The following is a 27,528-nucleotide window of genomic DNA, read 5'->3' on the forward strand; positions in this document are numbered from 1 at the left end:
AACTCTTACAAGTTACCTGTTATTAGTAGTTGACAATTTTAAAAATTAACAGAAGTATCTAGGTGCCCACAGAAGAGCTTTTAAGGCATTATATCTTATTGAAAGTTTTTCTCTCCTACACCTACAGGAAGTTATATTTGAGCCACACTTTCACACTGGAGAGAATCTATGCAGCCCTCGCCAACGCCACTCTGCAGCATTCAGCTTTCTGAGGGACTCTATCTGGATGGAGGGGTGGAGAAAGCTGTAACTAAGGAAAAACTAGAATAATCTCACGCTGACAACATAGCCTTTCCCTGGAGAACCACTTGGGAGCATGGCTCCTGGATGAGAAGCATTATTCCAGCATCATTCCAGTCCATAACTTCATGTCCTCACCACTGCACATCACCACACCTCACCTCCATTCCAGCACAAGAAGACGTGCTCTCAGAAGGACCAGGACCAAGAGATGGAGAGAAGGAAGGAAAGAGAACCAGGACCAGAGGAGAGGTGGAAGAGAACAAAATGGGGGTGAAGAGGAATGTGGAGGGTGGAAATCAGAGAAGGAAGAAGCAGAAAAGTGGTGACAGAAAGAAACAGAAGAGAGGACAAGAGAAGTACACCTCTGAGAGAGGCTTCACCGAGCTTCTATTTATCTAATTTAAAACTTGAAAGTAAGGCCGTATACCAAAAGAGATATGTGTTTTCTTCTCCGCTCAGATTCCTCTGCATAAGGATGAGGAGACAGAAATGAATTCCAGCCAAAGGCTTCTCCTTAAATGTCCCTTTTTGCCAGTTTCTCTTGTTAGTCCCTCTTTTCTGATTCAAGCTTTAGACCTTCTCTTCCTTAGTGCATTCCCTAACTTGAACTTGCTAGCCTGGCCCTGCTGTTCCAAATGGCGGTTTGGGTTTGAGGCTGAAGAAAGGTTCCTGCAGGAGGTTGTAAGACAAGGTCTGTGAAGTAGGCGGAGTTTCTCTTTTGTGTTCAAACTTTCAAAGTTTACTATCGTCTCAGCCCTACAAACGCTGGCTTCACTTTCTTTTGCACATGACACCCCCTTGAAATGTTGACATATCTTGTTAATGCGTATTAGAGATTCCAAGGAGAAGAGACACAGGCTCAAAGCACAGGTAAATCAGAGGTTCCAGGCTTGAAGTATAGGTAGAATCAGGGGTTCACAAATTATAGATCAAGAGAGTCACTAAGGAGGGTCTGCCAGACGGCCCATGGACTCTATTTAAAATGCACAATATTTCACATTCAATAAAAACCAGACTATGAGTATTTCAGAAAAGCTACCCAACCTTCTAATTGGAAAGCTTTCTTGGATGTCTTGCTTTGATTTAGGATACCCTAGGAGGGTCTTTTTCTTCACTGAAGTGGTTTTTTTTGGGGGGGGGGCAGTGACAAAATAACTTTTTTTTAAAACTTTTTATTTTATATTGGAGTACAGTTGATTAACAATGTTGTGATAGTTTCAGGTGATTCAGTTATACATATACATGTATCTATTATTTTTCAAATTCTTTTCCCATTTAGGCTGTTACATAATATTGAGCAGAGTTCCCTGTGTTATATAGTAGGTCCTTGTTGGTTATCCATTTTAAATACAGCAGTGTGTACATGTCAATCCCACACTCCCTAACTATCCCTCCTCCCATTCACTGAAGTGGGTTTTTTTTTTTTTTTTTTTGCAGTACGCGGGCCTCTCACTGTTGTGGCCTCTCCCGTTGCGGAGCACAGGCTCCAGACACGCAGGTTCCGGACACGCAGGCTCAGCGGCCATGGCTCACGGGCCCAGCCGCTCTGCGGCATGTGGGATCTTCCCGGACCGGGGCACGAACCCATATCCCCTGCATCGGCAGGCGGACTCTCAACCACTGTGCCACCAGGGGAGCCCTGAAGTGGTTTTCACACTGAAATGGTTGGAGGGCTAAAAAGTAAGTTCCTGGACCACCATCACTCTTGCCAAGAATGAGTTATGTCCTAATTCTTGCTGCTTTCAATATCCACATAGATGATCCTTCCCATACCCTGGTCGCTGTTACTGTCCTTCACCCTCCTCGGCCACTGACCCCCCTGATTTTACCCTAGAGTTTGTCATTAATAACTGCACCCCACCCCATTATTCCTACCCTCCAACTATACCATCTCCTATATTTCCCTGAGTTCAATAATCCTCAACCCCACCAATCCTGCAATCTCTTGCTCCTTCTGGGTTTTCACTACCCCTCACTCTCCTCACATCCTCAGTCCCTTCCCCTCCAGCCTAGATTCCAGAATCCATCCTGAATATTATCACTCCCTTGCAAGTACCCTCAGCACCTTTGTGTCTCTTCCACTTTATTCTACTCACCGACCAAGTCCAACTCTCCACCAACTGCACCATGCCACTAAACTTGCCTGGAGAAAAATCACATGCCATACTAACCATTTTCACCTCAAAGTCATCATCTCAGGCCTCAAGAGGGTCCTTAATGTTGCCTGGAGATCATACTATGTTCCCCTCATATGTTCTCTCTGTTGAATGGCTATTTCACATCTTCTCCCTCTTTAAACCCCCCACTGCCTCCTGATGACCCAGCTTCCCATTTCACTGAGAACAGAAGCAACTGAAAGAGAACTCCAAGTTCTCACCACGATGCCTACCACTTACCTGGAATCGGACCAGTAGATCGAGTTTCTCTCCTTATTAATATAGAGGAACTGTCTCACTCTAAGCAAAGTCCAACTCTTCCCCTTTTGTACTGGATCCCATCCCATCTCCCCTTCTCAAGGACATTGCTCCAGCAACTCTCCCTTCTCCCTACATCATCAGTTTGATTCTCTCTCCTAGGTCCTTCCCATCAGTAACAAACATGCTGGTATTTCTCCGAAACATAACTGTTATTTCTTCCATTTAAAAACATAACAAAATAAAACAAAACCTCTCTTGGCCCCTCTGCCCACTCTGCTCCCCTTTATAGTAAACTCTCTGAAAGGGTTTCCAACATCTTGCTTCGCATTCTCTCTCTAACCCCTCCACTACCCCACCAAACCTGATCTTCACATTGCTAAAGCCAATGGTCAATCTGTCCTCAGCTCACTGTTAGCGCGTAACGTATGTGATTTCTCCTGGAAACACTTCTTTCACTTGGCGTCTAGAACACTATGCTCTCCTCCTCCTTCACTGGCTTTTCTCCTCAGTTTCCTTTGCTACTTCATTCTCATCAACGCCCCCCCCCCACCATCTCCAAACACTAGAAATTTCCAGGACTCAGTCTTGGGTCCCTTCTAATCAAAACACATGGTTTTATACCACACATAAACCAGTTACTACCAAATTTATATCTCTAGTCCAGACACTGTGAGCTCCAACTGCCTACTTGACATCTCCATTTGAATATCTAATAGGCATCTCAATATGTCCAAAACTAATCTCTCAGTAGTATCCCTCGAGACTTGCTCCCCACAAGGTCTTTTCTATCCTAGTAAATGCAGCTCCATTTTTTTACTTGCTCAAAACCTTGCCTCGTCCTTGACTCCTCTCTCTCCATCCCATTTCCAACCCATCAGGGAACCCTTTTAAACTATTGATACTTTCAAAATATATGCACAATCTGACACTTCTCACTATTTCTACTGTTACTACCTTGGACCAAGCCATCATCACCTGGATTGTTGCAAAAGCCTCCTAAGTGGGTGGCTTGTTTCTAATCTTAACCTCCTCAATCTAATGTGACCCTTTTAAAATCTTAGGTCATGTTACTTCTATGCTCCAATGAGAAGTGGAAACCTTCCAGTGGCTTCCCATGGCTTCCCATCTGTATTAGTTAAGGTAATGCTACCTCTGTAAGAGATAAAAAACCCCGATATATCAATGGCATAAAATAACCAACAGAAGTTCATTTCTCACACACAGAAAAGTCCAGAAAGGGTGTTCCTGTTCATGGAGTGGCTCTTTAACAGGACCCTGGGCTCCTTCTATCCTGTGACTTGCTATCTGCACTACACAGTTTCCAGGGTTGCCACAGACAGAGAAAGAGCTTGGAGAATGTCATGTGGCAGGTTTGCATGGCCAGTACTCGAAGTAGTGGACATCATTTCTGCCTCTCTTCCCTTGGCCAGAGCTCAGTCACGTGGCTATGCTGTAAGGGGGCTGGGAAAGGTAGTCTAGCTGTGTCACAGGATGAAGAAGAAACAATTTGGTAAATAACGAGCCAGTGTCTTCTACATCACTTCACTCATAGTAGCAGCTGTAGTCCTTACAATGGCCTAAAGGCCCTGCGTGGTGTCCCTGTCCCCTTTACCGCCATCCCTGCTACTACCTCCCTGACCTCGTGTCCTCCACTCTCCTCAATTACTGTACCCAGCCACCCTGACTTCCTGCTGCTGCTCAAACACTCCAGCAGGCTTCAGCTCAGGGCCTTTGCCCTTGCTGTTGCCTTTCCCCGGGATGTTCTTCACCACCTTCAGATGTTCACTCACATGTCATCCTCTCCATAAGCCGTCCCTGGCCACCCTCTCAAAGACTGCAGCACCACCCCTGACAGTCCTGACACCCGCTTTTCTCCTTTCCTGCCTTCTATTATTCCGTGGTACCTATCACCACTTCTCATTCTACATATTTTGCTTTTTTATCTTGTTTATTGGCCGCATAGCAGAATACGAGCACCATGAGAGAGTTTGTTCCATTGTGTTCACTGCTGTATCCCCAGTGCCTAGAACAGTGTCTTGCATACAGGAAACAATACATTCATTTGTGGAGTGAATGTTCAGTAGCGCCACATGAGCAGAGTTGGGATGCTTGAAGAACACCATCAGCCTTTTGAGGCTGACATCACGATACCTGCCATAAACAGTCCTTCAGTGCTTCTCTCAGAGACAGAATCCACGGTTAGATGGGCCTTTGATACAGCTATGGTGACACTTCTTATGTGTGTCAGCCCTCATGTCCTTTTCCTCCTCTGCTTTCCTTCTAACTCTTGGGCTCCCATGAGGCCTAATCTGTTTTACTCTCCTCAGAAAGCTCATGTGTTCTCATGGCTCCACCAGCTGCTGCCTGGCCAGTGACCCTAAGTATCTCCTCCAGCCTTTTGGTTCTTTCTTTTTCGATGTTCTGCCATCACCTTAACTCATCATGTCTTGAACTCAACTCAGTTCCCCCGTCTTCCACTCATCTAGCTCGTTCTCCCAGTTTCCTATGATTACAGCTTTAAATTTTTGAGTGCTCCTTCTTCATTTCCTGCTTCCAAGCAGTGACTGAGTCCAGGAAATTGTTGTTCCCACTTTTTAAAATTCCCTTGTATAGAAGTGTTCATTTGCATTTCTCTTGCTTTGCCTAGGCCAAGCCCTCATCCACAGGGAATCTCAGGGTTGACAGGCCCCATCTCTGGCAGAGTCCCACTGGCTTATCCAGCCTCTTCTGGGACACTTCCAGGATGGTGGCTCTCCCACTAGGCTGCAGGTCCTTGAGGGCAGGGACCATGTCCTATTCTTTGTGGGTTCACCAGCACCTAGTGCAGTGCCTGACTTCAAGGAGGCATTTTCAAAATAGTTTTTAAAATATCTCCTGATGCGGGCTTCCCTGGTGGCGCAGTGGTTGAGAGTCCGCCTGCCGATGCAGGGGACACGGGTTCGTGCCCCGGTCCGGGAGGATCCCACATGCCGCGGAGCGGCTGGGCCCATGAGCCATGGCCGCTGAGCCTGCGCGTCCAGGGCCTGTGCTCCGCAGCGGGAGAGGCCACAACAGTGAGAGGCCCACATACCGAAAAAAAAAAAAAAAAAAAAAAAATCTCCTGATGCAACCTATTCTATTATAGTTAACCCCTATTAGGAGATGCACCTCCCTGAAAGAACACTTTCAACCTCATTCCATCTGCCACAAAGGTACAAGCTTAGAAACCTTCAGAAGAAGACCCACAATTCCCACTGCCTTCAGCTCAGGCTCCTCAGAGCTCAGGCTCCCCCCTCCCCCCCCCTTTTTTTAACCTCCCTCATCCCCTACCTGACCTAAGAAGTTACCTCCTACTCTGTCCCCTGCTTACCCTTGTTCCTGTTATTCCTTTTGATGAATAGGGCATTCAGGAATTTCTTAGTCTAGCCTGAGTCACACCTTCTTAGGAAGCCCTCTCTGGTTGCCACCAAGGGTCAGGGCCACAACTTTGAATTCCCACTGGTTGTCAACCTCTCATCTTGATGTTTAAAGTAAACTAAGTTGCTTTCTATTTAACTCTCTCATGAGCATACTACATGTCTCAACTGGATTTTAAACTATAGAGGCTTTATGTGCTAAGAACACAGGTTTATAGTCCATTGACATTGAAAACATAGTAGCCCTTATTTAATTTAACTTTAATTTCATGATGTGAAAATGAATGAATAAGTTAATAATTTCCTGTGTTCCTCTTCAATCAGGGACACTCTATGGGTTCCACCCATTCAGTTCACTTAACATTATTAGGCATTTACTTTGTACTGGGCAGTAAGCTCAAAGCTGTAGGTACAAAGATGAATAAAGGAAGATCTCTCCCCTGGAGCTTAGTCTGGAGGAGGACAAATGGATAAGCAGCATTATATAGCAAAATTTGGCAAAGTGTACCAAAGATGCAAAGTGCTATGAAGGTAAATAAGGGAGGAATTACTATGCTTAGTGAGGTCAGGAAAGGCTTCTAGAGCTAACATCTAAACCGTGATTTCTGTGAACCGGGACTTCTATTGTCATTCACAAGGCAGGGAATCTGGAAAACGCCCTCACTCCTGGTTGATAATAAAAGACTATGGAGATGTGAAAGGGCGGGCAGTTAGGAAACACCGAGATGGTGGTGGACCGAGCGCGACACCCGAGAAGTGGTGGGAGATGAAGCCGGAGCCAGCGACTGAAGTTCTGTACGATACTCCATTTAGGCGGTAGAGCTGAAGGGAAAGGAGGGAATGGGATTATTCAATATATCAATAGTTGGCGACTGACAGAGTCGGATTAATTCGGCCCTGGGTTCTTGTGGGCATGAAGATAATTAGGATAATTTAAGAAGCCCTGTGGAGACCGAGTCAAGCGCTGCGAACCAGGACGTGGCGGTCGGACAGCCGCGCCCACACGCCCCCCGGAGTAAGGGGCTGTGGCCCGCCAACCCCACAAGTCCAGGGACGAGAGCTGGGAGGGAATCCTGTCCACGTAACTCGGCGCGCTCGCGGGGACGTGGCGCTTTCCAGCCAATCCGGACCACGAGACCGTAGGGCCAATGGCTGTCCGGGGAAGCTGTGCGTCCGCGGCGGGTTTGTTGGTGATTGGTCCGGAGGCTGCCGGCGTGGAGGACAGCGGCGGGGCGCGGAACCGCTTCCGGTTGGGCGGTGCTTGCGCGCCAGAGCTGAGCCGGTGGGTGAGTTGCAGCCGCGGCATCCTGGGCAGTGGGCGCAACGGGGAGAGGTAAGTACCACGGTGCACATCTCTCCGCCGCCGCCTCCTCCTTGTTCACTTTCTTTTTCTTCTCTGGGCCTCGCTCCCGGCGCGGCAGGGCCTCCTTGTCTCAGGGCCCCTGTTTCTGCCAGCTCGGGGTTCTGGGGCCTGAGGCTGCTCGCGATTGCCCGACCCTCGGTGCGCAGCGTGGGTCGGAGGCCGCCTCTCGCCTTCCCTTGCGCTCTGGGAAGGGGCCTGGGTCCCTGCGAACTCCGGCTCCCGGCTTTGCGTCCTGTGGGGTACAGTTTCGTGCCTGGCTTGCCACGTCCTCTGGCCCTGGGCCCCGCCAGTCAGCAAGCCCCTCGTCCGAAAAGGTCACTCTTGTTTACCTCCTGAAGGTCAGAGTGCAGTCAGATAGCGTTATTGTTACAGCTCCCTGCCACTTCCCACACTTGGGCCTGCTTGTGTCCGCCAGCTCCGCCCCAGGGCCACATCCCGAGAGGACATCTGCATCTGCCAAGAAGGTCGTGTTCGCTGACTTTGAGGGTGTAGAAACAAGGGGGAAGAAAGCATGAAGACACTATGTGATTTTTTTTTTAACTCTCTATAATTTTAAAGAAAAGATGGAATATTTCGAGCTTCCATGTTTGGCCGCATGCTTCGGTCAGCGAAGGAAAGTAGTTTTAAAAGCTTCATTAAAGGATTGTATCTTTACCTTGTTTTGTTGCTTTAGCTCCACACCCTAGTTCTGATTTTTGGCATACTGTGTTCATCAATAAACTTAATTCCCTACAGCTGCCCTGATTAAGAGTCGTGTGATTTGCAGTTCCAAAAGCTGCTTTTGCATCAAGGCAAAAAGCTCCCTGGGTCTCCTACTAAAACTTCAGGGCCTTTGATCTGAATTCCTAAGTGGACAAAGTCCCAGAATAGTGTCTTTGAGAGTTGAATTACATTCACTTCCTGGCATGAACCATAAAGTCTACGTTAATGAGTCAGGAATAAGGTTGCTTCTGATTTGTTTTTGTAGCCTGGAGGTAGAGAACCGTGGAATTTCTGATAAATTTATTCTTTGCCATAGAATGGGACTTGACACAAGACAAATGCATGTTTGACCTCATTCAGTAGATTTAGTTAACCGGGTACCAAACGGTGGTCATCATTGAAGAATTTATGTATTGTACTACAAATGAGGGTCCAGAGGTAACCTGTAAATTGTATTTGTGTGGCGAGAGATCTGAGTTTACCTGGGCCTAATCTGAGATTTACAGGGGTTCAGCGGTCTCCAATAGGATTCTTTAGAGAATCACAACTAGGAGAAACATGAGCTAACAAAGATGAATTGAGTATGCCTGAGTGGATAGTAGTACTCAGATACAGCTTTGAAATCAACTCTTAATCATCACTGTTAATATAATCGTTTGCTTCCATTCATCCAATGACGTGTCAAAAGATACTTACGGCATTTTAGGTACATTGCACCAGTACTGGAGATCAGTACACTGATTTTAACACACATTTTCTCTGTGTGTGGCACACGCATGGTGTAGCCAGGGATAGCCATTGGAGATGCTTGCTAGGCCGTAAGGTCCTAGTTCCCTGTCTTTATGAACTCTTAAATATGGATGTTGTTGCTGCTGTGATTTATGTATTAGAGTTAAGACAGCTGAAATAACACTTTTCTTGTTGCTGGCTGATGGCCAGATCCGGTAAGGGGAATTGGGGGTTGGGGAGCACTGGCAGCTGGCAGGAACTTTGTTGCTCCCAAGTACAGTCCAACTAATCCAATAAAATGTTTTGGTGTACAGAAAGTGCAAGACACTGTGTTAAGGACTACAGAGGGGAATTAATTTATATTAGCTGAGATCCCTGCCTTCCAAAAATGTACATCTACAGAGGAGCTAAGGAGACAACTTAAGATAGCCTATGATCCTTATTGTGGAATGGTACAAACAAGTCTTATAAAAGTTGAGAGGAATGTGTGCAGATCATTTCCAGCTGGAGTGATCATAGTAGGTAGGTCTTTTCACCTAGGATTTTTAAATTACATTTATTTACATTTGGCACTAAAGCAAGGATTCCCAAGCATTTTATGCATGTTACACATGCACAGCAAATTACAACTAGAAACCAAAACTCTTGTCCCTACATTTTACATGGTATTCCTATAGTAATTAATTATGTATTGAAGTTTCATCTGCCAAAAGGAAACTTTGATTCTCCAGAGTTTCTAAGAACTTAATTCTTAAAGAAAATTTTCTTTACTCTGTAGCAAGAAAAATTTTAAGTTTGTACTGGGTTGCTTTGGTTATAGAACTAATGAAACCTGAGTAATAGTTTGTCATTTCAAAGCTTTTCTTCTACAGCCAAAGTTTGCACTTTTATATACTCAACTATCTTATAAACGTATGCCCTCAGTTACACAAATAGTTTAATTAGAATATATTAATGAACTAGAATGAATTAGAATATATTAATGTAAATTTGTTCCATTGATCGCTAGAGAAATGTTGAATAAATGGTTTGTCATTATCATAACTTTTATCAAATCATGAAGGGTGACATTATTACTTTAATATGATAATCCATTGGTGGTACTTGTACTAAAGTCTGTAAGTGAAGAATGTCAGACAGATAACCAGATACCTTTAATTCCTAGACTTTATAACCTGAGCCTTAGTATAGTTAAATTGCTGTCAGGCTCTTGCCCTCAATCCCCAATTGAAGTAGACACTTAAGCATTGAGAGTCTGCTTTTGCTGCACTATAAAGGAATGCCTTCCCCCCCCCCACCCCCCGCCAAATATCCAACTCACAGAACTGGAATTCTACCACCACACCCATTTCTCCCACTATTAACATTGAGCAGTGGGTCTTTGGTCACCCAGAATAACTGTGGGGTCACCCACTGTTAATGTTCTTGAGAAGTTGAATTTAATCTAGACATCTAAATTCCCCTGAAAAAACTTACTTTTAAGTGTTCTGTGACCTATGGATTTTTATAAAAAATGATTGGGAAGGAGGGGAGAAATGGCATGAATTTAGAGCTGTCAAGGAAATTTTTGAATGGATAAAATTAATTCTTAAGGCTTATCATTGTTTTTGAAAGAAATTCAAGTCTATGCTGTTACCTTTTTTTCCTTATAAATTAAGTGGAACAATTCATGAAAATAACTTTGCAGGAGACGGGTATTGGTGACATGCTGCAAAAGTATGATAGTAACTTGATACCTTTTCTGTTCTAGCCCTTTATTTGTGTCTCTAACATCGTGTGATGCAGTAGATAAGAAGTATAATACAAGCCACGTATGTAACTTTAGATTTACAGGTGAATATTTTAAACATGTGAAATTAATTTTAATAATTTAATCCAGTACATACAAAAATACCATTCTTTTGACATAAAGTGTAACACACCACTTCTTAATTCACACTAGCCACATTTCAACTGCTTGGTAGCCACATGTAGCTAGTAGCTCTTGTCCTGGACATTGCAGGTCTAGTTTTCTGTTTGTTTACGAAAAAATATTAAATGTTACCCTTGGTGGGGGAGGGACAGAATTTGAGGAAGAGAAACTTATAGATAGGTCATTTGAGAAATGGGAGATGGGGAGATGCATTTTTCACAGCCATTGATTTACCTTTAGATCACATGGTAAGTTCACAGGCCTTCCTCAGAAAAGAAAAAAAATCTCAAATAACCTAACCCTACCACCTGAAAGAATTAGAAAAAGAAGAACAAACAAAACCTAAAGGCAGCAGAAAGAGGAAATAATAAAGATCAGAGAGGAAATAGAGATTTAAAAAACAATAGAAAAAGTCAACAAAACCTAGAGCTGGTTCTTTGAAAGGGTAAACAAAATTGACAAACCTGTGGCCAGACTCACCTAAACCATATGGTAAAAACTCATACAACCAAGTCCTTCATTTATGTAGTATATTATGTTTTCCTAATGTTCTGTTATCCATTGATGAATAGCTCTCATGACGGAGAAAGAGAAGGGTCTTAGCTTTCTATTATTTGGTTTCCATTTGGTTGAAAAGAGAAAGATGCTTCAGAAATAACTGCACTAATGTAGTTCTTCAGATGCCTTGTGTAAGAAGTTGTTTTATACTCCTTCTCACATTGTCCCACATTATATATCCTTTGTCTTGGGAGCTATCCTTTGTTTCTATTTGGACATTTTTATGTGTATATGGATTTAGATAAATTTAGTAGTCTCTTTTTTTAGTGTCTGTAGTCATAAAACGAGGGGCCTTTTGTTAGTTTCTAATAGCCAGGAGTTGATATATTATATGTGGGCACAAAGTGCATAGTTTTTAAAACTTACTAAAATGCAGATTTTTCATTGCCCACTGCAGAGAGATAAAGGTAGGACCATTGCTTTGTCCAGCAGGTGGTCCTTGATGACCTTTTTAGGCAGTTTCATCAGTAGTGATAGAAACCCACATTTCAGGGTGACCGTAGGTGGTGAGGAAGCAGAGAGAGCAGTTTCTAGAGACCGTATGGGTGAAGGAAAGGGAAGAGCATGCTTGAAGGAATAACGGGGTCTGAGAAAGACTGATTTCGGATTATGAAGACCTGAGAAGTATTGATTGACAGAATGGAGGAACCTGTAGAGGGGCAGGATTGAAAGTTTAATTGAGAAGGGAAAGGATAGAGAGATGGATAAATGATAAAGGTGAGTCACTTGGCTTTTTTTCTGAAATTCTTCTTTTATCACTGTATCAAGATGTCACACCTCAATCTTAAATGTAGTTTTCCCTCTAGAATCACAGTGAATCAATCTGTTGCATTTCTTTATGTTACACAGTATCAAAACTTTACACAGTATCCTTCCCAGGCCCTGATAGTGTTAGTGGGCTTAAGCATTAATTCATATGAAAACATTTGGGGTTTGCAGAAGTTGTCAGGGTATTATGCAAGGGTTGTTAGAGTATTATTCTCGGGATGTAATTAGTCACTTATAAAATTTTCCTGAATGGGAAGCCCCCTTGTTAATAGACATAAGGAAAATCATCTGTTGCAGTGACTTGATTTTACTTGATTCTGTAAGCCTCTAACATTATAGATATTATTTGGATGTATCACAAAATAACAACATAAATCTTATTCCTTATCTCTGTAAAGGATTTTATTTGTCTAAAGAATTATTTGTAGTTTGAAATGGAAGTTTCATTTTGTCCTAAAATAAAGGCATACTGTGATGTTTGAGAGAGCCACTGAATCTAATTTTCTCTTTACTGTTCCACTGATCTGATTGATTAGATTCAATTATTGAAGAGTGGGCTGGAGTGTTATTCTCCTAGGGCAGTGTTATTTTACTTTATAAAATAGGGTTTGTGTCTTAAGAATAAATATGTGTTTGTCCTTCAGTCTCCTTTTCCAGTCTGGAGAAATGGCTTGAAAATGTTTGCTTTGCTACCTAAAAATGCAAAGAATTTTTATGCTGTTGTTTAGAAAGTAATACACATAAAAAGATAATACACATGACTATGTGCTCATTTACAAAACATAAGACAACACAGCAGTACAGTAGTGAAGTTCACGCCCCATGAACCTTACCTCCCCACCCCATCTCTTCTCCCTTCAGCCTAGGGCTTATTGCTGTTTACAGGTAGATGTTTATCCTTCCACACCATTTTCGTGCATATATGTTATATTTTATACAAATATAAACAAGCTGGGGAGGTTGTTGGATTTTGCTTTTTATATAAATGAGATCTTGATATTGTTTAACAACATGCTTTCTTATTGTTGTTGTTTTTGTTCACTGAACATATCTTGGTGCCTTGTCAGTTTCAGTGTGAACAGGTCCGCTTCATTCTTCTTAAACTGTGTTGTGTTCCACAGTATAGATTTAATATGTATTTACCACTTCTTAGGTTTAGTTCATTTTCCTTTTTTAAAAAATCATTATAAACTTATCATTGAACATCTGAACTGAAGCATCTTTGTATACACATTTGGGTATTTTGATGGGATAGCACGAAACAGAACATTGATAAACTTTCAGAAGCATAGCCAAGTCCTAACACTGGTGAACAGCTTAAGAATAGTACCACCTTCTTCCCCTTTCTCTGTGGGTCTTAGGACAGTGCTGCCACATTGTTTCCTCTGATGGATTTTCATCAGTCTTAACAACTGTCCAGCAAAATTACCGTTTTTGTGTGTTTTTGAAATTGGCTCTTGGGGAAGCGACTGCCTCCCATTATCTCCTTAGCTAACATTTCTGTTTGTCTTTTTGGCATTGTCCTAGTTACTCTAGAACACTTTCTGCTCTCTACTGATGTATCCTTCTCTGCCATTTCTGGACCTCCCCACTTAGCTGCTTTCCTATTGTACACAAATAGTACCCTTGTATGCCCTTTTACAGCCTGAAAGTCACTCAAGGAAGCCTCAGGTTGTGCCTTTGTATAATCAGCTAAATTGTGTTAGCATTAAACATATTCCTCTATTTGCTTTCCTTCCACTTTTAAGGAATTTTTATATAACGTAACGTGCTCACCATTAGCTGTGCTAAGCATTTTTTAGTTTATTAAATCCAAAATGCTTTGTAAATCCAAGCAAATACAATGTAACTTCTTTTAGTTACTATTTGGGGGATTACAAGGAGATGGATACATTAAAATATGTCTAAGTTATTGGCGTATTTGATTTCTTTATCCCTTGACACAATTCACTTTCTTCCTTCTAATTCCCAAAACTTTGAGGCAGGATCAGATGCATGCAGTTTCTTCGTATTAAGTGTACTCTCGAGTCACATTTCTTAAGATACTATTATGGCCATTTGAGAATTTGGTTAGAATGCTGGTTCTCAACCTGGCTGCCTTTTAAAAATATTTATGGTTAAGGGTGGGGTTCAGTGGTCATTTATAAAAACTCCCCAGGTGATTTTAGGGTACAGTCTAGGTTGAGATCACTGAGTTACAAGCAATGCTGAAAGAGTTTTTATAATTAAAAAAATTTTTATATATAAAAAATGAGCCTTAGATTAGGTAGTTCCACTGGTGACATCCTGGGGAAGGTGAAGCCTGTGGCTAGTTTAATCTGCAGATTAGGACAAGATAATGCATTTAACTTTCATGTGATGCTGTGTCCCTCTGTACTGTAGCCTTGTATTAGTTTCCTAGGGCTGCTGTAACAAATTACCATAAACTACATTGCTTAAAAGGACAGCTTACAGTTCTAGAGGCTAGAAATTGGAAATCAGAGTGTTGGTAGGGGCATGCTCTCTGAAGGCCCTAAGGGAGGATCCTTCCTTGCCTCTTCCTAGCTTCTGGTGGTTGCCAGCAATCATTGACATTCCTTGGCTCATAGATGATCACTCTGATCTTTGCCTCTTTCATAATGTGGCACTATCTTCTCTGTGTCTGTATCCAAATTTCCCTCCTTTTATAAAGACACCAGCCATTGTATTAGAGGCCATCCTACTTGATTACATCTGCAAAGATCCTATTTCCAAATAAGGTCACATTCACAGGCACCAGGGATTAGGACTAAAGCGTATCTTTTGGGGGGACACAGTTCAACCTACAACAGGCCTCATGCCCAGTAACCACCTACGCATCCAGTAAGGGAGTCACTGATCATAAGAGGAAACGAGTAAGTGATAATATGAAATTATTAAAGTTTATACTCACCACAAGGGGAGAAGCCTTCAGAATCTGTGTTCTACTGATAAAGGATTAGTTAAAATATGAAAGCCTGGGAAACTCTTTCCCCTTGATTTTTTTATTTTTTATCTTATTTTTTGGCCATACTGCACAGCATGCAGGATCTTAGTTCCCCACCAGGGATCGAACCCATGCCCCCTGCAAGTGGCAACATGGAGTCTTAACCAGTGGACCGCCAGGGAAGTCCCCCCTTGATTTTTTTTGTGGTTTTTAAATTTTATTTATTTATTTATATTTGGCGGTGTTGCATCTTCGTTACTGTGCACGGGCTTTCTCTAGTTGTGGCGAGCAGGGACTACTCTTCGTTGTGGTGTGCAGGCTTCTCATTGCGGTGGCTTCTCTTGTTGGGGAGCACGGGCTCTAGGAGCAAGAGCTTCAGTAGTTGTGGCACGAGGGCTCAGTAGTTGTGGCGCATGGGCATAGTTGCTCCATGGCATGTGGGATATTCCCAGAGCAGGGCTCGAACCCATGTCCCCTGCATTGACAGGCAGATTCTTAACCACTGTGCCACCAGGGAAGTCGCCCCTGCCCCACCCCCCACCTTGATTTTTAATTTTACTGTTTTCTCTAAAACCTTAACCTCTCTGGACAATACTATAGGTTATCTGTCAAGAGTTCTAAACAGTTTCTATCCTGCAGCTTCTCTGCGATTTTTTGTCACCGTTTTCGATAAAGTGTTCCAGCCTTGTGCTTGTTCATCAGAATCACCTGTGACTGCAGAGATTCTGAACGTACAGTGTAGAGCTGGGGAATCTGTACTTTGAACAGTATTCCAGGTGGTCCTTATACCTGGGTAGGTTTGGGAAACACAAGTATACGGAATGATAAGGCAGTTATCCATCACTGTATCATCTCAGTGGTTTGATCTTTGAAGGTGATCATTGGTTCTTATCTGACAACCATCAGAATCACCTGGGAACCATTTAAAACTACAAATGCTTGGGTTCAGCCTCAGAGATTCTAATTCAGTAGGGGAAACTTTTTTTTTTTTTTAAATAAAGCTTCCTAGGTGATTCTAATAACCAGCCAGGTTTGAAGACCAGACCACTGATGTAGTACAAAGGTAAAGTATTTGGAGTCAGTAGGTCTGGATTTAAATCTTGGTCCTTTCACTTTTAAATCTTAGGAACTTGGGCAAAAGGATTAAAGTTCTACTTTGGTGTTTTTGAAATGAGACCACTTACAAGGTGGATGTTCCTAGTAATTCCTTGTCAGCCTACAATCAGATGAAGAAAACTGGTGAATATTTCTCAGAGTAAAACTGGAAAGTCTGATGTTCTACCATACTTTTTTTTATGGATTAAGTAATAATATTTGGGATAATATCAAATTAATATTGTAACTGGATGTGAGCTTTTAATTTCTTGTTTCATTATTAAGCATACTGCTTCCTGAATGAACTACCTTTCTTTTTTCTTTAAGATCTGATTATCATGGACCTGCGACAGTTTCTTACATGCCTGTCCCTGTGCACAGCCTTTGCCTTGAGCAAGCCCACGGAAAAGAAGGACCGTGTACACCATGAGCCTCAGCTCAGTGACAAAGTTCACAATGATGCTCAGAGTTTTGATTATGACCATGATGCCTTCTTGGGTGCTGAAGAAGCAAAAACCTTTGATCAGCTGACACCAGAAGAGAGCAAGGAAAGACTTGGGTAAGGTGCCAGATCTCAGGGAGCTAGTTAGAATAATGACATTTCTTTATAAATCAACTCATTCTTTTTTTCTCTTTTGGCTCAGTCACTCAGTAAAGCTGTATTGAACTACATCTTCTGAAAACTAACCATAGAATTGCTACCACTAAAATTTAATTAAGCGCTTTCCTGCATTTCTCCATTGAATAATAGTTTTTACCTCGTTCTACAAAGCAAAGTCATTTATGCATAGAATTGCCACATCCTATAGGACTCAGCTTAAACTGCATCATCTTGACCCCAAAGGAACATTACATGGGGGTTTTCTCAAACCTGTTGCTTTTAATTTTTAAAAACTATCTGGGACCTATTTATTACTGACCATACCAAGTCTTTGAGTGGATAATAAACTGCAAATTAGACTCCTGGACTGACTAATTTCTGTAGAGTTTATGGTTTCCAAGGATGTCCTTCACCCTCTTTGGTTTCACTGTCAGATATTTGCTTAACCAAAAACAAAACCAAACCAACCTTGCCTTTTTTTTTTTTTAATGTGGACCATTTTTAAAGTCTTTATTGAATTTGTTAACAATAGTGCTTCTATTTTATGTTTTGGTATTTTGGCCGTGAGGCACGTGGGATCTTAGCTCCCTGACCAGGGATCGAACCCGCACCCCCTGCATTGGAAGGCGATGTCTTAACCGCTGGACCGCCAGGGAAGTCCCTCAACCTTGCCTTTTAGAAGGTTGTAATAAGCAGTGGTCTTAATGTCAGAGCATGTGTTGCTGTTTCAGTAACAGCTGGGCCGTAGTCAGGTTCTGTGGCTCTCTCAGCAGGCATCTTTTTTTTAAAGAGTTGATTTGGTATAATTCCAGTTGATTATTTCTGAGGATCTGAGAATGTCTTTTTTAGCTCTTTCAAAGCCTTGCTTTTTAAGGAAATGCAGGTTAATTCAGTGAACATTTTCTCCTCAATGAAAGGCTACCATTGATGTAACTTTCTGAACTATATTCAAGAGATTTGTCTGAAAAGTTATACCACATAGGAATTTCCAAAAATATTTTGCCCATGGATAGTGCTGTGATTAGAAGACGTTATACGATTTGCTTTGGGTGGTACTTCAAAATAAATTTATTCTTTCAACGGGTTTTCTGCTAACTGAAGGATATAATATTTTATTCTTAAACACTCACAGAAACAATCAAAAGATTTTGCTGTGTAGAATGAGAAACTCCTAAAACATTTGAAAGTAGATAGAGAAAATAGAAATTTATCAAAGAGTTAGTCTTCTGTTAGGTTGTTTTTCTAACTTTGAGGGACCATGCTCACTTTTAATTTTAATCTTATAACTGTGCTAACATTCCAGGCTGAAAATAGGGATGCATGAGGGCGTTCTCAGTCTTCGTGTCTTGCATAACATGCATGTCCAGCCTACATTTTGGTCTGCACATGTCTCTGTGCAGAATTACTGTTAAATAATGAAGGGCCCTTAGGTTTGGTGTCAATCTGGGTGTTCTGGCTCTGTGTAGGTACTGGAATAGCTCTGCTAACAGTCTTCAGTAGAGAGAAAATGTTTCTTTTTGTCATCAGTAAATATCAAAAGTTCAACACATGAGCGACTCCATATTTGATTAGAATAAGATGGTTAAAATCATGTTTTTCATGGAATGTATGAATGAACCAAGTACTATTTTCTTCTCCCAAATTGGAGATAATGGCAAATATTTCCAGTTTATAAGGTGATGTACTGTTGCAAGCAAGAATTCCAGGTGAACTTTTTTTTTCTTTTAACTTACTGTGGCATTTCTAAACATTATTTGGTACGTGACTATACGTCAGAGGTTGGGAACAACAGATTCCCCCTTTTCCATCTATCTAGGAGGCCAGTAATTATTAGGAGATAAGATCATTGTCTATACGTCTAGTTGCAAAAATTCACTACTGTTTTTAAATCCTTAGTTATAATACCTATATAAGACTTCAGGAAGCACTTAAAAACAATTTTAATATCCAGTTTTTTGTTCCTTTTTCTTATGAAGAATGTTGACAGATAGAAGATTTTTTCTTGTGTATGTATTCTCAACCCCACCCCCAAGAAGTCTACATATACTTAATTTTCATTTATGTGTCCTTCAAACGATTATTTATTTTGAGGTGGTGGTCCTTAATAAAGTTTTCACCCTTGATATAGTTGCTGTAGAAATGAACTAGAGCAGTTCATCATCCTTTTTTGGGTCACAAGCCCAGTCCCTGTGGCAGTCTAGTGAAAGCTAAGGGAAAGTGCATACATATGAATATATATAAAATTTTGCATGCTGAAAATTTCTGGAATATTTTGAACCCTCCTGGAGCCCATTTATTGACCCAGTTCTTAAAAAGTCAAAGGATTTGTTTGATGCCTTTTGAAATGTAGACGCATATGTTACCTCTTAGAAATAATATAAGATCCACTAGGTACATTGTGTCTGTCCTGGAGTGAGTGCTTATTTAGTGGCATCATGGATCTGTAGGGTTCTCCAGTGTCATAGAAATATAACACCATTAGCTTCATAAATTTACACAGGCTTTCAAAGATCAGAGTTTAGAGCTTCATGCCTAAAATAGGACATGCCCACTTCCAATGTACTTTCACAACTGCCTGCAGGCTGGATAGCTAGCAAGATAAGGATGGCTTTTTTATTTTTAAATGGTTTTGTGGTTATTTTTGTTGTTTTTAAAATATGTGACAGACCATATGTGGCCCACAGAGTGAAAATTTCTTCTTATCTGTATACCTTTTTCAGAAAAAGTTTGCTAACCTCTGATTTAGACCATTTGGGATATTTCTGTTGGGATGAATAGAATGGCATTTAGCCAACTTCATTAGGAAAAGCCCATCTTAAACAGTCATATGCCTTTTTTATCTGAGTGTTCCTTCTCTTTAGGCTGTTTTTAATAGTTTAAAATTTTCTTTCGGGAATAAGTACCTTGCCCTTTTTTTCTTAATGGTACAGTGGCAATCCTGGTAGCCAGTACCTTTTGGACACAAACTGGATCCCATTATAGATAATGCAGAAGTTTGGGGGCGGTTAAAACTTAATTTATTAATATTGTTAAAATTCTACAGGTTCAAGTTGCAAAAAATTTTTGTCCCGTGTCCATGTAGATAGAGGAGGATATTTGAGGTGACTTCCTACTGCTTTACCTTTTAACATTTTAGAGCAAAAGCTGTAAGATTCTCTGAAGGAAAATGCTTGTTAATTATAAGATTTAAGTAATAGACAATCATGGCTAACAGCATGTCAGTATCAAGACGAATTTGTGTTGCTTGTATTCTGTGATTCTAATCACTTTCCAGTGTTGTATTCATGAGTTGAATACAAACTGGAGAAAAACATTATTTGCTACCAAATGACAGTCTTTTTCAATCCTACAAATAATAGAGCATAGGAGTATGCCAAGATTTCAATTCCATTAGAAGTTGTTGGGGTTTTTTCTTTGTTTTGTTTTTTTGGCCGCACTGTGCGGCATGCCAGATCTTAGTTCCCCACCAGGGATCGAACCTGTGCCCACTGCAGTGGAAGCACAGTGTCTTAACCACTGGACTGCCAGGGAAGTCCCCCAGTGGAAGTTTTGATTTAAAGTTCTTGTGACTTTACATAGGCTGTCTTAGCTTCATAAGTAAGTGACTGCATCTTTAAACAGAAGTTTTCATATCATGCACATATTTTGAAATCCTTAAATAAATCATTTTTTAAAATGTCTGTCATTAACATAACAGATCTAGAAGAAAGAAACTCATGGAGGGCAAAGTATATTGATTCTTTAGCTTTGTAGTTTTGCTTTATCATCTGCACCCTAACCCTCTCAGCTTATTAACATTCTCATAATGAGGGATATACATTCTTACCACATTACTTCTTCAGAGCTCTCTGGTTTTGTGGTTATATGTAAAAATCCATTTCAACATAGTGTATAATAAACTGCTAGTCATTTTTAAAAATAAGCATGCTTCTGTCTCTGTGTACCTGTTTGGGGGTTTTAAAAAAAGTAATCTTGACTTTAGGTATAAGTGATCCTGGAACTATATTTGATATCTTTGTATTTTTAACAGAAGTGTTTTGGTTTTTTTTTTTTAAACACAGCTGAATTTTTTTAAAGTCTGGTTTAAATTTTTGAATTTTTAGAAAACCAAGTCAGTGGTTGTGATTGTTTACCCAGAAATTGAGATTCTCGTAAAATCAATAAAGAAAAAGTATAAAGATTTGCGTGTTGTTTGATACTAAGAGTGGAGAACCCAGATAGGAATGGATATTCACTCCTGAATTCTGACCATCGGCTGAAACCTACCTCTAAAGGGATAGTCCGGATTCACTTTTGAATCCAAGCACACCAGCCATGGACTGTGCTTGCCTTGTCTGGATGGCTCATTTCAGACCAGCAACAGGCACTTAAGAGAAAAATTTTCAATGGCCTGTCTGGCAGTTTTGTTTTGGAAACAATTTTTATTTCCATGCTTTAGCTCTGGGCAACACCTGTGGCCACAGCACGCACCTGGCTAAGTCCAGAGCCTAGTGTCCTTTTAACCTCTTGCTGGATTTCTCTGCATTTTCTACAGAAAGATTGTAAGTAAAATAGATGGCGACAAGGACGGGTTTGTCACTGTGGATGAGCTCAAAGACTGGATTAAATTTGCACAAAAGCGCTGGATTTACGAGGATGTAGAGCGACAGTGGAAGGGGCATGACCTCAATGAGGACGGCCTCGTTTCCTGGGAAGAGTATAAAAATGCCACCTACGGCTACGTTTTAGGTAGGTCCCTACTATCTGGGGGAAAAAGCTTTGTGGAGCCGGCACCTTGAAACGTAACTGTTTTGTCTTGTAGAATGATTGTAGATAAAATAGACGCGGATAAAGATGGGTTTGTGACGGAGGGGGAGCTGAAATCCTGGATTAAGCACGCCCAGAAGAAATACATATATGACAATGTTGAAAACCAATGGCAGGAGTTTGATTTGAATCAAGACGGCTTAATCTCCTGGGATGAGTACAGAAACGTGACTTATGGCACTTACCTGGGTAAGGGGCAAGATGTCAGCCTGGCAGAGACCATGGTCTTGAGTCAAAGAAACAAATGGGTCACACAGTGAAGGAAAGGAAGAAATTATGCTTATCTGAGATAGTTTGATGCTGAGCTGATTCTCCTTCCCTGTATTAATTTTGAATTTGTATATTATGTATTTTTTTAATTTGTTTTATTTTGGTTTTCTAAGGTCTGACATCTTTTACATCATTAGCATTTCAGATATATTTCCCCATTTTTTCTTGCTGTCATCCCTCAGAGAGACCATTTTTGTAGTAGATCTTGTTTAAAAGGCTGCATTGTTCCAACAATGCAAAGCAAGAGGCTTTGAGATGTCTCAAAGCCTGACATGGTCACATTAAAGTGTTGGACCTGAAATTCAAACCAAATTAGATTTCTTTGTAACTGGTGAGAATAGAAGGAAAATTACTGTTTTCCCTTAATAAAATAAAGATCAAATATAATAGCTTTCCTTGATGAAATTTAACTATTTCAGTATGTCTGCTTAGTGTAGTTTAGAAATGAATTATTTCCCATTTGTGTTCTCTGGCACATGAGTTTATCAGCCTGCTTTGCAAATGCTTCAAGGCAAATAAATGTGACTTTGATTGCTTTCTGTTGATTTGGTAGCTTGTATGCTTGGGCCACCTGTTAGTAATTTTCTTTTACTTATTACACTTGCCTGCTGTTGAATGCTAGGTGGTGATCTTACTGAGTTGATGACTTAGGGTGTTTTTGTTAGTGAGATTCCTCTATTGCACATGGTTACAGTTTGAGGCAAGAATGTATAAATGTTACTTCTTGCATTTTTATTCTGGAAATTAAGTAAATTTCTGGGTTAAAGCAGGCATTCTCCATCACCGACTAACAAGCAGTAAGTGTATGATGGTCTGTTTCCCCCACTGGATAGCCAGCTGTCCCTGTTAATTACAGGACTGCATGCATTTCTGTTGAACAGATTTTCATTTCTGTATCAGGCTTGTTCTCATTCCTAAGACTAGAGTGGCAGTCTCTCTCTACGCTTGACACTTACCCAAGAACCAAACATATCCTTCACCCAATTAAAAACACGTGTATTAAAAAGTCAGTGCAGATAGAGAGGCATCCATGCTTCTTGCTCTCTGGCTGAGACCCAACACCCTCCTGATTTATTTGGAATTAATTATAAACGTAAAGCAGTGGGTAGGCTATTGGTGATCTCAATAGAATGGTGTGTTAATAAATCTCAGCTCAGACCTAGTCACTCACTTGCTGTCCAGAATGAATCTTAAACTCTTTGTATGATTATGTGCATAAAAATCTGTTGAGAGCTTTGTTGCCTCACAGGGCAAATGATTCAATGTAATGGGTATTTCTACCGACTGAGACTGCATAAGCTGAAGCTCTGGCTGGAGAAACAATGTCTTTATAAGGCATCTTTCCCTGGAGTCCTGTGGCTGGACAGTGCTCGGGGTAATGAGGTGCCTTACAAAAGTGCTGAGGAGTTTTTGTGAAAGCGTGTTCTTGGTTCAGCTGAGTTCAGGTATAAATCATTTTAGCTTTTAGTCTGCTTTCCACAAAAGGAACATTAACCCTGTCTCTGCCACAAATGAAATATGAGATACTACGATCCACCCTGCCTATACCAAAACTAGATCAAGAGCCTACCCAGGCCAGATAGCCCAGTAAACTGGTGCTTAAGACAGATAATGGCACTCTGAGCAGTGATGATACGTACATGAGTTTAGTCATTAAATATAAAGTTTTAAAGCTTCCTTTTTCATCCTTATATATGTGCATGTTATCGGGCTACTTGATTCCAGTCACCATGTTTTAATTAAGGAGGAGAGAAGGGCTCTTAGCTAAGAATGTACTCTTAATATATAAGTTGTCTTCTGTTATCTTTCTTATTTATGTTACGTAGTTTGTACTGAAGCTTTATTTGTTGAGAAGAAATGACTTAGTATCTGAGAAAGATCGTACTTTCCTTAAATTCTTTGTTTCTAACCGGTTACGGCTTTGAGTATACACGTATAGGGTCCGCAAAGCCTCATGATTCAGTCAACTATCTCACTGAATTTTGACACTCAACAAAGAATGAAACTTCAAGTTGCTCACCTCTCAAAATAGAGCAGTAGTTTATTGTTGTTGTTTTTGACTGTGCTTAAAGTACGGAAAGATTGAACTACAGTATCGAAAGTCAGCAGTGTAATGTTATTAAGGGACCCTGTGGGTCATTTTTATAAAACTAGTGCTGTATCTTTTAAAAAATTTGACCAATATGTTGTAGGAACAATCATTTCTTACCTTTAATATGGTGTCTTTTCCTTTCAGAATATCTTCACATGTTACCTTATTAGGTCCATACAGCAACTCAGATTGAAAAGTTTTTTTTTTTCCTTTTCTGCCATTAAGTCCACATTTTTCAACTTAAAGAAACAAAATTTCATTTTTCTAGAATCTTACGGAGAGACTAAATGACTACTGCTTGTGCAGTTCAACATCCTAACAGATGGATAAATCCAAATTTAATTTGGTTGTAATCTAATATTTATCTTTTGTAACAGCTTTATTGAAGTATAACTGACATACGATACACTGCACGTATTTAAAATGCACAATTGATGAGTTTTGACAGATGTATGTATCAGTGAGCTCAGCACTACAATCGAAATAAATGAACATTTCCATCACCCCCAACAGTTTCCTTGTGTCCCTTTATAATCCTCAAGGCAACCACTGATCTGTTTTCTGTAACTCGAGTTTATTTGCATTTTCTAGAATTTTACAAAACTTGGGGAGGGGGGGTAGTGAACAGTATTTGTATATCATGGTATATTTCTGAGTTGGCTTAAGAAACTAAAGTGTGACCATTCAAAGTGGTGTTGTTCTGGTACTTGAATCCAGATGGCCTATAATGGGATAGAAGGCCTTTGATGTCTGGCTTCTTTTGGGAGCGGTTGGGGGGTGCTGCATTGCGCGGCTTGTGGGATTTTAGTTCTGCCGACCAGGGATTGAACCCAGGCCCCCGGCAGTGAGAGCTCAGAGTCCTAACCACTGGACTTCCGGGAAATTCCTGATATCTGGCTTTTTAATGAGAACCTAATGTTTAATCAACATAGCAATGGCTAACATTTATTAAAAGCCAACTCTGTGCCAGGCACTGTTCTAGCACTTCTATTTATTTGCTTATTTAGCCTCATAACAATCCTATGAGGCCAGCACTGTTATTATCTCCATTTTACAGATGAGTAAATTGAAGTACAGTCAAGTTGCTTGCCCAAGGTCACATGGCTAAGAAGTGGTAGAGTTAGGATTCAAACTCAGTATGACTTTAGAACCACCGCTGCCCCTTGGATATATCTAGAAAACTCAAGCTCTTTGGTTGCCCCAAGAGCAGTGACAGTGAAGCATTACATAACGGATTACACAGTCCAGGAGCCAGGGTTCCATGTTGAATGGCAAGCATTTACATTCAACTCAGACCTGATTTTGAGGTCTTTGATTACCAAAACTGAATGTCTTTATACTGCTGCGATTTTACCTGAGTAATCAAGAGTTAATTCTTCAGTGCTTGGTTTATCTTTCTTGGAAATTGATTCCCCATACATTTTCATGTTTTCTGGAAGTCTTTTAAGATTTGACCTAAATTTTTCTTTTCTAGATGATCCAGACCCTGATGATGGATTTAACTATAAACAGATGATGGTTAGAGATGAGCGGAGGTTTAAAATGGCAGACAAGGATGGAGACCTCATTGCCACAAAGGAGGAATTCACAGCTTTCCTGCACCCTGAGGAGTATGACTACATGAAGGATATAGTAGTACAGGTGGGTGGGGTGAGAGCAAGGATTCTCAGTGGAAACGTTCTCTTTTTGTTGCTTAACGCTTTCCTCTTTAGCCTTTCCTCTGTATTTAGAAGAATGACTTGCTATACAAGTGCTGGCCAGATTGAGTCCAAGCTCTGTCACTCTGTTTTTCTGTGATCTCGATGGTGCTTTAGGCTTTCTGTTTAGTATGACACTATGTACCATCAGATTATGTATTTTGCCATTCATTGGTGGCTTCATACTGTAAGCATGAGGGGAAATCCTATTTTTTAAAATATCAGGCACTGAGTAATGACAGTGACACTAAAGAATTTTCACAGAAGGCAGTTACTGATAAAACATAGACTGTAGCTGTAGATGTACTCACTGGTCACATCCCCTGTTAGAGTTAAGCATGACTAGGGCTACCAGATCATCATGGGCTTCATGGGGTAGTTCACTATTAAGTGTTCCTTCAAGAAGACTGTTGGTTATTTTAAGCTGAAGCATAAAAAAATGATAATATTTTACCATTCTTTCAGCTAGAAAAACCACAGTTTCCTGTGGATTAACCATACCCACACACATCTACATAAACGTGTGTGTGTGTGTCTGTGTGTGTGTGTGTCTGTGTGTGTGTGTGTCTGTGTATTTTAATGAATGACAAATAATTGCCTAAACTAACTCATCCAGATACTAAGTCTAATTACTCTCTTCTGTTTAGGAAACAATGGAAGATATAGATAAGAATGCTGATGGTTTCATTGATCTGGAGGAGTATATTGGTAAGTCTGTTTCTAGTGTTTTTCTTAGAAGAAGCTGAGAAGCTTTGGAAGATACGTTCACCAATAGAAACAATTTACCCCATGGGTCAACTCTTAGCACATCATTAAGTCAGACCAACGTGAGGAATAGGGGGTCATGATAAAGTGTCTGTAGCAGCACTGGCAAATCAAAATGTAAATGTGAGCCACATATATAATTTTAACTTTTCTAGTAGCCACATCAAAAACAATAAAAAGAAACATGAAATTTATTTCAATAGTGTATTTTATTTAGCCTAAGATTCCAAAATACTATAATTTCAACATGTTATCAATATAAATCATTGAGGTTTTTTTTTTTTCTACAAATCTTCAAAAGTTTATTTTACACTATAGCACATTTCAGTTTGGACCAGTCACATTGGCCAGTGGCTACTGTAGTGGACAGCACTGAAATAGTGCATCCCAGATGCCCTGTGGAATTGACAGTAAGGAGTTGCAGGGAGCCTAGACTGGCATTAGGAAACGGAAATAGAACAAAAGAGACAGTTGGGTGACTAAGAGCTGTTGATTCCTCTTAGTCTTTCCTTTTCGCTGTATTCTATTCATGTTTTCTGTCTAGGTTCTCTAATTTGTTTCCTTTCGTCTTTTTTTAAAAATCACTCCTTTCTGCCATTTTTCCTTTTAGTTGTCTGGTTTTGTTTTCTTTTCCTTTTTGTTTTCTTTATTTTTTTTTTTTTTTCTTTTTTGACCACACCTCGGCTTGTGGGATCTTAGTTCCCTGACCAAGGATTGAACCGTTGCCCTCAGCAATGAAAGCTCGGAGTCCTAACCACTGGCCTGCCAGGGAATTCCCAGTTGTCTGTTTTATTTTAGATGCTACTATACCTTCAAGTTGTCTGTTTATTTTAGATGCTATACCTTTCTCTCAAGTAAAGCTTTTTTTTTTTTTTTTTTGGCCATACCGTGCAGCATGTGGGATCTTAGTTCTCCAACCAGGGATCGAACCCGTGCCCCCTGCAGTGGAAGTGCAGAGTCTTAACCATTGGACTTCCAGGGAAGTCCCTAAAGCTATTTTTATTATCCTCAAAATAATTTCAAGATTTTCCCATTGCTTTAAAAAAAGGAGCTGCCTCTTACCAAGTAGTTGAGCAAATTGTTTCACAATTAGTGTGATGGAAATTAGCATAAGTAAAGGAGAAGAGATGGAAGATACTACAAATGTCTTTCCATTTTAAAAGATATTAGA

The 27,528-nt window shown here is 40.6% G+C and overlaps 1 protein-coding gene across 2 annotated transcripts in view; it reads left to right on the plus strand.

Moving 5' to 3' along the window:
• Positions 1–7,284: 7,284 nt before the first annotated feature.
• CALU (calumenin) overlaps positions 7,285–27,528 on the plus strand; it is a 28,275-nt gene continuing 8,031 nt past the window's right edge. Inside the window, exons 1-5 of one of the 2 annotated variants that reach the window (XM_082633177.1) lie at positions 7,285–7,388; positions 16,454–16,685; positions 21,529–21,722; positions 25,370–25,536; positions 26,240–26,300. In XM_082633177.1, the coding sequence (XP_082489303.1) occupies positions 16,465–16,685; positions 21,529–21,722; positions 25,370–25,536; positions 26,240–26,300 (643 nt within the window). In that variant the 5' untranslated portion in view covers positions 7,285–7,388; positions 16,454–16,464. Of the gene's footprint in view, positions 7,389–16,453; positions 16,686–21,261; positions 21,456–21,528; positions 21,723–25,369; positions 25,537–26,239; positions 26,301–27,528 lie in introns of those variants that run through there. The other variant, XM_082633178.1, reaches the window with a different exon arrangement.

The sequence above is a fragment of the Mesoplodon mirus genome (genome assembly GCF_964341445.2).
Source record: "Mesoplodon mirus genome assembly, chromosome: 9".
Taxonomy (NCBI): domain Eukaryota; kingdom Metazoa; phylum Chordata; class Mammalia; order Artiodactyla; family Ziphiidae; genus Mesoplodon; species Mesoplodon mirus.